Source organism: Eumetopias jubatus, unplaced genomic scaffold (assembly GCF_037043125.1).
Source record: "Eumetopias jubatus isolate StellerSeaLion01/CBP00866 unplaced genomic scaffold, mEumJub1_p1.0 scaffold_6, whole genome shotgun sequence".
Classification (NCBI taxonomy): Eukaryota; Metazoa; Chordata; class Mammalia; order Carnivora; family Otariidae; genus Eumetopias; species Eumetopias jubatus.
The window spans coordinates 31,994,479-32,006,597 of NW_028274812.1; the positions used below are offsets into that span (position 1 = coordinate 31,994,479).

At 39.4% G+C, this 12,119-nt stretch overlaps 1 protein-coding gene across 2 annotated transcripts in view; it reads left to right on the forward strand.

Moving 5' to 3' along the window:
* STX7 (syntaxin 7) overlaps positions 1-12,119 on the forward strand; it is a 98,731-nt gene that overhangs the window by 38,947 nt on the left and 47,665 nt on the right. The window contains exons 9-10 of one of the 2 annotated variants that reach the window (XM_028125315.2): positions 2,676-2,758; positions 5,488-6,838. In XM_028125315.2, the coding sequence (XP_027981116.1) occupies positions 2,676-2,758; positions 5,488-5,580 (176 nt within the window). In that variant the 3' untranslated portion in view covers positions 5,581-6,838. Of the gene's footprint in view, positions 1-2,675; positions 2,759-5,487; positions 6,839-12,119 lie in introns of those variants that run through there. The other variant, XM_028125316.2, reaches the window with a different exon arrangement.

A 12,119-nucleotide genomic window follows, 5' to 3' on the forward strand; every position in this document is an offset into this window, starting at 1 on the left:
ATTTCTGAAGCCCCACATCTCACCAGAACCTGCTGCTGCTGAGACCGTGGAGCCAGCCTCTAGTCTCACTGCCGCCTCTTTGCCAGACCCCTGGTTTCCGTCTCAACCCCACTAATTCTCATCACACCAAGTACTTTCTGGGAAACCTGTGCTCTTTATAATTGTGCATGCTACCTTGTTTTTTAGATCAGAGGGAATAGGTAGCCGTTTGCCCAATCATTTATTCCATTGTCTTTTCGGTACATTTAAAATTTAGTGGTATTACTTAGATGCGAAACATTCTTTTACAAATTCTTTAAAAAAAAAATCAGTGGCTAAGACTCCCTGAAAGTTTTGCTCTTCAGGTAAGGTATAACTGTCAGCACTGATCAGTGTCCTGATCATTTTTATCATTTAGAAATATGAAGCTATCAGTGGATGTGGCTAAAGATAGATTTCATATATTTTCTGATTTTGGTTCATTGAAATACTTGGACCTATATTTTACTATAGCAATTATTTGCCCATTCTTAACCCTTCTCTGTAGCCACAGTAGATCATGGGGTAAAATTTCAAAAACCAATTCATTGGTTCATCCAGTAAACATTTATTGAGTGCCTGCTATGTCTGGGCACAAATCTAGGCACTGGGGATTTAGCTGAACTTAAACAAGAGGTAGAAGACCCTGCCTTCATTAATCTTATAATCTAATCGGAGGAGAAAGAATTTTTGTAAAAGGAAAGAAAAGTAAGTAAATGCCAATAAGTGCTCTCAGGAAAATAAGGCAGGTAGTGGGATGGGGCTGCTGCTGGTGGGGAATGTTACTGCTTTACTAGGGTGGTCAAGGAAGACCCTACTGACAGATAACATTTTAGTGAAGACTTCATGGAATTAAGGGAGCAAGTGAAAGAAAATTTTCCAGGTAGAGCAAAGGGCAAGTGCAAAGGCCTTCAGGCAGAAGCACATCTGATGTTTTTGGTGAGTGAAACGAGCAAGAGGGAGACGGAGATGACAACAGAGGTCATAAAGTTTGGCATCATGTAGGGCGCTGAGCCCTTGTGAGGACTTGCGTTACTATTAACGGATGGGAAGCCACAGGAGGGTTTGAGCAGAGGAGTGTTATCATCTGACTTAAGTTTTAATAGACTCGCTTTGGCTGCTAGTTTGAGAGCAGACCATAAAGGGACAAGACCAGAAGCAAAGAGACCCCTTCCAAGGTGATGGCAAGAATCGGGGTGGGCAGTTGCCTCAGATCGGGATGGCAGCAGTGAAGCTGTGAGAAGCGGTGGAATTCTGGATAGCTTTAAAATGTAGAACCAAAAAGATTTGCTGACTTAGCTGGATGTGGGTGTGAGAGAGAATGAATTCAAGGACAATGCGTAAGGTTTGGGGCAAGCCCAGGGAAACTGAGGTTGCCATTTTCTAAGCTGGGGCAGTCTGGAACTGGAGCGGGTTTAGAGGGATGGAGATCAACAATTTGGGGATATGTTAAGTGTGAGGTGCCAGTTGAAATGAAGGAGGCTTGCTTGGCAGTCATGAATTCGAAGTGAAAGAAATCAACGTCGGTTATTTTTTTTGTACCTGTGTGCAGCTGTGAGGGTGCAGGTTAGGGTGTTGTCACATAAGTCTGACCAAGGTAGGTGGCAAGGGAGCCAAGGGTAAGTGCGAGGAGTGTGGCTCAGTGGTGGCCCCGGGGATCTAAGCTGGATCAGGAGGAAGGTGAGGGCATGAAGTGTGTTGAGGGGCAGTGAAACAGTGGTAGGTCAGTGACGTCGGGGTGCTGGAAGGAGAGTGCTAGACAGGTAGCCCGTGATGCTCAGAGAGTGAAGTTTGAAACTGAGTTTATAGAGAAGTTGCAGTTATCGGTAGTGACGAGGCTTGGGATATGATCATGGAGGTGGGTGGCTGGGAAGAGAAAGCAGGCAAAGTCATTGAAAAAGTATGGTCAAGGCATGGAGAAGGCAGGTGTTAGCAGATCAGCAGTTGGCTTGTGAAATTGCCAATTTGTATAAGAGAAGCATTGAAGGGTCCATCAGCGAATCCAGGGCTAAAATATTCAGAGAATGCAGGAAAGACCATGAGGTCTATAGATATCTGTTATGGGGGGTTGGATGCATTTTTAAGCATGAGTTGTAAGCTGAGTGTTGGTTGGGAGAAGGGGAAGGCCGTAGTCTCAGGCTGTGGGGGCCACTGGTTCCACCTCTAGGCCAGAGCAGCGAGGGAGGGGACACTGTCGCCAGGTAAGAAGGCTTCCTGAGCCCTCAGGGAGGGCTGGGTTTTAGCTCTGAAGGAGGTCGTTGACTGATGGTTTTCAATACTCTGTGTTTACTCACGGGAACAGTTGTTAGATGTTCGGTGCTGCCTTGACCAATGGAGCACGCAAACTCCCTAGTACCTTTCGGGGGTTACCAGGTAGAACAGGAATTGTGTCGTAATGAGGATGATCCAGTTTCTTTTCAAATATCTGTGTGTTGTTTGGATCATTTGAGAAATAGTGTAAAGAAGACTCCGAGCCAGTTTAAAAAGAAATTCAACTTTGCCTGTATACTACCAGTGTTAACATTTGAATAGTGAACATGTCTGATCTTATGTTGCATGAAGTCTTATGATTTAAGCAGCTCTCTTACTGGAGCATCAACACACGTCTAACAGCTTTGTGTGTGTGTGTGTGTGTGTGTGTGTGTTTTATTTTAAAGACAGCATAGAAGCCAACGTGGAGAATGCAGACGTGCACGTTCAGCAAGCAAACCAGCAGCTGTCAAGGGCAGCAGAATATCAGGTAATATTAACTGCAGTGAGTTATCTTGTAACTTAGGCTTTCCAATCTGTGTGTGTGTCTGTGCACCCATGTGGTGTGTGTGTGTGAGAGAGAGAGAGAGTTCAGGTATAAGGTGGCTGGAGATGTTAAAGTTTAAAATCCCATGGAAGACAGGTCAGAAATCTGCCAGTCCGTTTAAAACTGGGGTTAGCCTGTTTCCTGGTTATTCTCAGGGTTGAACAGAATTGTGGCCCCCAGGGATAGGAAGTTCAGTGTTTAGAGTCCTGAGGGGAGCAGTAGATAGAGAAGTCCAGGCATTTCTGACAGCTGGAGGTCTCTGATGCTATTGTGACCTTCCAAACCAGAAACCTCTTTGATAACTTCCTTCCCCTGTTTCTCTCACTGTTTCCAGCCACCTTTTCTTTCTTTTTTGTCCGTGGCACTCTGCAGTAAGAAGGCAAAGATCTTTGCTCTAGAGAGTTCTCATCAAGTCCTATGGAAATTATATTCCCTTGGAGTGCCCTTGATCACTGGGTATTGTCAGCATTCAGCAGACCCTTTACCAGGAATGAGTTGATTTCTTCAGTGGATCAGGTTAATATAGGGAGTCTGTATATGTGACAGATAGGAAGCACATCAGAGAACTACACAGATATTAGGACCATGAATATAAATATATCATACGATATATAGACAGTAAGAATGAGGCCAGGCTCTTTGGGAACCCCTAAATACCACCATAGCATTTGATTTCCCTCTTAAAATTCCACTTTTTGTTGTTGTTCATAATTATTTTCTCAGACCGTGTTGCCTTCTTCTAAAATACCTAAGATATTATCACGGTCTTAGATATTTTCAATTGCTTTTTGCTTTTCTCACTAACCTCAGAAGTCCCCTTTCATTTCAGTGCCATTTTTCGCTGGACAAATCACTGCATACTTAGTGGTACATAGAGAACAGTAAAGCTATGTGGAGATTGCTGAGTTACGGCCAGCTGTACTCAGTGATGTAGTAACTCTAACTCGCCTTTACCTTCTGTGTGCATGTGATTCAGGTATGCAGCTCAGTAGAATTACTGTCACACGTAGGTATCATTCATGAACACACACACACACGCACTCACACAATAATCTATAAATGCCAACAGTTACTCAAACGTAGTGTTTAGCAGGATTTATCAGTAACGAGGTTTGCATGTTATTTTGTTTTGCTTTTGGATTTTGGAGGGATGTAGATATATCTCCAAGTTTTACTTTTCCCCTCCTTGGGGAAGGGTAAACCCTACAGCCACCCTGGGAGAAAGGAGCACATCTTCCCAAGCCACACCTCCATATCTAGAGCTGCCCCGTACTTAATCCCATGGGCCCTGGAGGGATGAGGGAAGAGCCATGCAACATCAGTGCTGGGGAAAAAAGCAGCTTCCCTGTAGTTCTCCTTGGAAACCTTGATATTAAACTCTTGCCTCTGCAAAATATGGCGCTCCTTAATAGTTTGAGTGAACCATGAGTGTAGGGGAAGCTGATTCTAGTACTTATCATTGCAGTACCCTGGAAACCTCACCATCCCACACTAGGGAGGGTGCCCTGGGCCACAGATAACCCTGTAGGGGGAAGCCTGTGATTGTTCTTACAGGTATATTACACATGTGTCTATGGTACTCAAGGGGAGTCTGGGGAAAATATGTAGGCAAGATGAAACTGAAACTCTAGAGAAGTCATACTTCATGTAAGGAGGAGTATTCAGTTGAAAAACTTGCTGAATATGTGGTATACTGAAAGTCATCATAGTTTTCAGGAGAATTTCAGAGTCGGAAACCTGTCTTTCTGTAAATTTTATGGTACTACTAGTTGACAAAGAAAATTTACAAACTTTTCAACCTTATAAGAAAAAAATTCCGGGGCACCTGGGTCGCTCAGTCGGTTGAGCGTCTGCCTCTGGCTCAGCTCATGATCGCAGGGTTCCCCTTGTTAGGCTCCCTGCTCAGCGGGGAGCCTGCTTCTCCCTCTCCCTCTGTCCCTCCCCGCTTGTGCTCTCTTTTGCTCTCTTTCTTTCTGTCAAATAAATAAGTAAAATCTTTAAAAGAAAAAGAGAAAGGATTCCTGCATGTTGCTATGAGATATGCAAGCCATTAAAGAAATATGGAAATCTACAGCTGGGCGAGAATGAAGAATGGAACGGAACTCTTAACCTCTGTGATTTAAATGACTGCATTATGATTTTTTAGCTCTTTGTTTTTTATGTGTATGTTGAGATTTTTAAATGCAGTTTCCACTAATATTAAAAAAACGGGAATTTTGGAAACTAGTAAATTTACTTCGGGAGAAATTGCCAGGCATTTACACTTGCTGATATTTTCAGAGAACTCATTTTGAAGAGCAGCTCTCTGATAAAAGTTAGCTTTTAAGCTGTTCTTAGTTTTTATACATAGGAATACCTCAGTCTGTTGCTTAAGTCAGTAACTTTCATTTCTCTCTGTCTCATTTTTTAAGCCCAACCACACTCAGAAATATGACCAACAAAGGTTGAATAATTAGCCCCTGAATTATATCATTAATTCAAGAAGACTTTTCTTGAAAGAATAGTGCCACTTGTATTTGAAGAGATTTTTGAGAAGCAAAAAAATACAGCCAAATATTTGAGGGCAGTTAATTACTATTGATTTTACTCTAGAAATGAAGCAAGTGATTTTCAGTTGCTATAGAGATGCTTCAGTACATCTGTAAACATGGTTTTTGTTTTTGCATCTGCAGCGCAAATCCAGAAAAACCCTGTGCATCATCATTTTTATCATTGTCATTGGAGTTGTAATTCTCGGTCTCATCATATGGAAAGTGAAAAGCTAAATTATAAAGGAGCACCCTATTGCACTACATTCTCTAAATTATGTAGGAGGATTCCTGTAATCATGGTTTTTTTATTATTATTATTTTAAAGACACTCCATAAAGGATGGTTCCCATACTTTGTTATTTTCATTTGGGGGGGGGGAGTTTCCTTTGGATTCAATCTGATATTTTCTAACACTGAAAGTTTTTCTCAGTATGACTGCTGGCATTATTTCCATGCTTTTCGATCTAATATTGTGAGGTTTTGTCCACGTTGTATATGCCTTTCATTTATAATTTATTTACCTGTTGACTTAGCTCTTGGAATTAGTAAATGTAAAGGTGTGCGTGTGTTCCATGTGTGTCTGTCTCTGACAGAGTGATGTGCATTCAGAGTTGTGTTCCTTCAATTAAAAATCTCAAATTTAGTTTCAATTTGAGCCAGCAGAGGAAATATTCTCAATAACTTAAAAAAAATATATCATACCTGTTTGTGGTGTGTTGTTTTGTTTTTTTTTTCCTGGTTCATAGCAGCACAAATTATTTAACTTTTCTTGTTGGTTTTCTCTTAAGACCCTTGTTTACTCTAAATGAAATCAGTGAATAATTTCCTAGAGTATCTCATACTCCTGATGTGTACATATTAAGCATTTGCTGTAGATTGCCTCGTAAAATATTAAGGATAGATTGTTTTTACATAGGCCCTGTTTAAGTCCGATGTTTGCTGGGGTATGTGTAGTCACAATAAATGTTTAATGTAATTTGAACGAAGAGTATGAAAAATCAGTACCTATAGCATTAGAAATCTGAAGATCCCAACTTGTTATTTTGCTGTGTACTTCCACAGCTATTACTGTGGAAAATTAATTATCTTCCCTTAAGTCCTTTAGAATAATGGCTACATGTGTATCCTTGGGTCAGAATTACTTTGGGGGAGCAACTTTCCCAGAATTATTGTTTTTGAGCACTAACACTTAAAATTTAGTGTTTACCTCGCATACCATTTTGTAACATCTTTCATTAGAAAACAATTTGGTGTTTGCCAATTAACTCACTTGCTTTTTTTAAATCGATGTTGTTTTAATGCACTAATCTGAATACTGTAAAGAGGATTATCTTAGTTTATAGTTTGTATTTTATAACATTCTTATATAGCAGTTTGATAGTGAAGTCAGTGTTTTACATGGCAAAGCTATGAGACTTCAAATGGGAACAAATAAAATGTTAAGTAAGTAAACTGTATCTTTGCAACCAAAATAAAGATGATTTTAAAAGTGTCTGGATAGTTCTGTGTCATGAGGACTCTGCTTCTGTGGGAGCAACACTTGACATAATCACACAGCAGCCCTTCTTTCTGGAGTACTGGTTTATTTAGTGTTTTAGTTTGGCAATCTTAAAATGCATGTCAGCAAAACGCCATTTTTTTTTTTTTTTCTCCGTAAGAGACTGTAGACAATTTTCTTGTGAGTGAGTGATTGGAAACTTTGAGACTCGGTGTTTACCAAATCAGTTTGCTTTAGTGAACAGGACTGGCCAGGCAGGGAGAGGAATTTATACAAATACTACCTGTGCTGAGGTCAGTGCAAGCCCATCAGGCCTGATTGAACATGTTCTTTCTCTGTAAGAGCACAGAGAAGCGTGTGATAAACCGGTATCTTATGGCTACATAAAACTCCCACGGCTCCCACAAATCAGTTCAATTTTTTTTCTTTTTTGCACAGTTGTACTTGATAAAATGTTTATTCTCATAGAGGCAAATGCACTCACTCAGTTCGCTTCCTGATGAATTCCCAGTAACAGCAAAACCACTTAATTTTTTTTGCGTGATTTTAGCACATTCATTTAATGTGTAATATTTTATAAATTATTTTACCTGGGACACAGATCAGTGATTAAAAACAGGAACCTTAGTGGCTTGCATTCTTTTAAGAAACATAATGATTTTTGAAGGAAATTTTTACCCCAAAATATTTGGAACACAAAGAGTAGTCTTGATTTGAAAAAAATCAAAGGAAAAACATAGCACAATAGCCAAGGTTTTCAAGTTCTCGAAGTTTTCCTTCAGGTTAGTCTTAGAATCACATTGAAAGGTGAAGCTCACGCTATGGAAAATAAAATGAAGTTGTTTTTATGACAATCAGCATATTTGAATCAGTCCACATAAGCCTCAAACTGAAGAAGTTTCCTCGTCAGGTGACACATTATTGTTCATTTTAGCGGGCTCCAAAGACATTCTCGAACGGGGCAGATTGAGATCAACCAGCCTCTGAAATTGAATGACAGTGTGGCCTGAAGTGTTTGACTCTTGCACTGGTCATTAAATACAGAAGTGTTCTGGTTTTGCACAACGATTGATGGTAAAAAAAAATATAACAGGTGCCATTTCAACATAAGGCAGCTTGTCTGTTAGTCGGCAGGGGAGCAGTTCTAGAAAAATAGACGTGTGGGCACAGACAGAGCTTGATCTAGGCCAGCAAACCACGAAGGCGGCAGTTGGAGTCAGGCCTCCGAGCGTTCAGCGCGCCCAGCAGCATCCGCAGCGCTGTCGGACACCACTTATCTCCAAGAGGTTGCCACCGACTCCTTCACCGTCGTCATGGCTTTTTTTTTTTTTAAGTAACATTTTGTACACACAGAAAAACAGTGTTTTGAATATCAATGTTTTTCAACAAGTTTATAATGAAAAATGATTTTTGAAGACTTTTTGTTCCACAAAATCAGCCTGTGCTTTAGCAAAGAAAGTGCGGAATAGTGTTTCTAGTTGGTGTAATTTTTGTTGCTGCATGTAGAAAAAAACACAATAAAAGATAAAACCTGTCTAAAGAAAAAAAGTCCTCGTCCACCTTCATGGTAAAGAACAATTTACAAGGGGAACGTATTTAGCATTTATGTTTTTAAAGTCAGAACTGAATACTCTTTGCACATATGACCAGGTTGCTGGAATAAAAGGAAATTTCCAAAGGGGATACCATTTGGGCAAATGATGAGTTAACTGGCGTTTTTTTTGGTTCATTTGGATATGAGGAAGAGTCCTCATTAGTGGTAAAGAACATCATCAGGCATCCTGCTTTCCTGGGGGGGGGGGGTGGAAAAAAGTTGTGCATTTTCATGAGTCACTTAAGAAAATGACGCGCTTCCCCGGATCGCAGACCTCTTCCATCCACCCTAAGATCTGAACAGCTTCATGTCTCAAGCAAGGAAATACACTTAGCAAAACTTTCACCAGCCGGAGCCTGAAAGGGCTACACTGTACCACTTCTCCGACAGAATGCATGACCTTACCTCATGCTAACCCATTTTCTCATCAGTGAAACACTGCCGTTTTAATCCTTTGTTTCGGCAATTATTTGGTTAACGTGAAAATGATGGGATAACTTATTTTTCTTCAAATAATCCTAATTTTAAATGCAGAAATAGAACTAAGTAACTGACACACTAAATCGATTTTTATAGACACTGTTGCTTCTGGCAGGTTTTTAAGAGGTTGGTCACTTAATTACTCAGAGTGGGATTCCTGTAGGTTTTGTGTAGTGATGGCATTTCTGCTTAAAACGTAAGTGGTGGAAGGCAAAAACCAGATTTCCTGTGCAATCGTTCTATGCATAACACCCCTGCTTGTTTGAGAGGGAGTCTGCTAGAACTGAACCGAGTCTTTAAATAAACTTGAAAGGGTACTAATGCCCACTTTGGCAAACCCAAAGTACAGATTTTTAAGTGTTTACTGTAAGTACTGCTAGACAGTAGTTGCTAACTCCAAAACCTATTAGCCTTGGTGGAAAACTTAGAAATGCAGTTATTTAGCCTCAGTGAAGATTTCCAGACACTAATTTCAGTTTCCAGTGCCTTCTGAAAGTTTCACACCAGCTATTTCATGGCAGATCTGAAATAACTGAAGTCAGACCAGATAAAAAGAACCAAGTTTACATCCCTAGGAACTAGAGATTTTAACCCAAGACAAGGACACAAGCTTTTAGTAACTTGCATAGCTGAGACCTGATTTTTCTAAAAAGCTTTCAGGGCAAGGCAGATTCTTAGGTCAGTAATGATTCTAGAAATTAAAAAACAAAAAAACAAATTATAACTTAGTGGAGAATATTGTTTTTCATCCTTCCAAACCCAGGTGCTATGGTCATTTTAAGTTCATTTAAAGGCGTTTCCAGTGTACCTGACCACATCTGACCTATTTCCAGTGCCAGACTTAATGTTTTAATCTTCCTAAAGGTTACCATAATTTTAACATTTAATTATTACTTTGTGGTGGGGCATCTACCACAATTCAGTGAGGTAACCATCATATGTCATTTAAATTAGTTCTATCTTGGATGCAAAACGATATTATTTGTTCCAAATTAGGACTTCCCTTGTGTCTTTTCCTGATCTACATTCAAACATTTTTCTTAGTAATGTAGAAATTGTCTATGTTACATTAAATTTCTTAAGCCTGAAATGGAGACCACAGACCAGTACTTACCTTTGGAATGGCGTGGACATTTAAAATAAAGAGCCCATTTTATAAAATGTAAAACATGTTTAATGCTAAAATTTTATTTATTTTTGAAGATTTTATTTATGTGAGAGAGAGGGAGAAGCAGGCTTCCAGCTGAGCAGAGAGCCCCACACAGGACCCTGTCCCAGGACCCTGGGATCATGACCTGAGCCAAACACAGATGCTTAACCAACTGAGCCCCAAAGGCTAAAATTTTAAATTAAACTTTGATTTTGAGGTAACAGTAAATTCACACACAATTGTAAAAACCAATACAGATATCCCTCTTGTACTTTTCACCCAATTAATCCCAGTGGTAACATCTTGCAGAACTAGAATATCACCACCAGGATGATGATATTGACAAAAATATGTGTAGAACATTTCCACATACAACATTCAAACACAAAGACCCCTCCTGATGCCCTTTTATAGCCACACCGACTTTGCTCAAGCCCGCATCCCCTCCTTCCAACCGTAATCTGTTCTCCATCTTTATAATTGTTATTTCAATAACATTATGTAATCGGGATCATACAGTATGTAACCTTTTGGGATTAGCTCTTTACATTCAGCATAATCCTCTGGAGATTCATACCACTTGTTACATGTATCAAGTGCATCTGATCTTTCAGTTTTCAGTGCTGAGTAGTGTTCCATGGTATGGATATATCACAGTTTAACCCTTTACCTGCTGAAGGCTATCTGGTCAGTTTGGACTATTATGAATAAAGCTATGTTCATTTGTGTACAGGTTTTTGTGTGAACATAGACTTCATTTCTCTGGGATAAATGCCCAGCAGTGAAATTGCTGAGCCATATGACAGTTGAATGTTTAGTTTTTAAGAAATTGCCAAACTTTTCCAGAGTGGCTATTCCAGTTTACATTCCCACCAGCAATGTTTGATCCAGTTTCTTCACTTCCTTATCGGCATTTGGTGATGTCACAGATTTTTATTTTAGTTACTGTAATAGATTGTTTTATACTTCACCAATGGCTAATGATGTTCACCTTTCCATGTGCTTATTTGGCACCTATATGTTTTCTTCAGTGATGTGTTTCTTCATGTCTTCTCCTCTTTTTCTAATTGGGTTGTTTAGTTTTTCATTGTTGAGCTTTGAGTGTTTTTTTTTTAATATGTATTCTAGATACTAGTCCTTTGTCCAATATCTAAATTAATTTGCAAGTATTTCCTCCCACTCTGTAGCTTGTCTTCCTCTTAACAGGGTCTTTCACAGAGCAAAAGTTTTTCATTTTGATGGGTGAAGTCCATTTTATCGATGTTTCCTTTTTATGGATCATGCTTTTGGTATCACAGACTCTTTGCATAGCCCTAGATCACAAAGATTTTCACTTTTATCTTGTGTTCTTTTCTAAAAGTTCTGTGGTCTTACATTTTACTTTTAAGTCCATGATCCATTTAGAGTTAATTTTGCATGAAATGTGAGACTTACATCTAGGTTTTGTTTTGGGTTTTTTTTGCCTATGATGCTCATTTGTTCCAATATCATATTTGTTGTAAAGGCTGTCTTTACTCTATTGAATGGTTTTTGCTCCTCTGTTGAAAACAAGCTGAACAAAAATCAGTTGGACATATTTGTGTGGGTCTATATCTGGTTTGTCTGTTATATTCCATTGGTCTATGTGTCTATACCTCCACCAATACCAGACAGTATTAATTTTTCTATTTGATAAGCCTTGAAATCATATAGACTGCTTGTTTATACTTTATTCTTTTTCAAAATTAGGTGGTTTTGTCCATTGTCTTTCCATATACGTTTTATTTTTTTTTATTATGTTATGTTAATCACCATACAGTACACCATCAGTTTTTGATGTAGTGTTCCATGATTCATTGTTTGCGTATAACACCCAGTGCTCCATGCAGTACGTGCCCTCTTTAATACCCATCACCAGACTAACCCATCCCCCCACCGCCCTCCCCTCTAGAACCCTCAGTTTGTTTCTCAGAGTCCATAGTCTCTCATGGTTCATCTCCCCCTCTGATTTCCCCTTCATTTTTCCCTTCCTACTTCTTTTTTTTAAGCATAAAAAATTTTAGAATAATCTT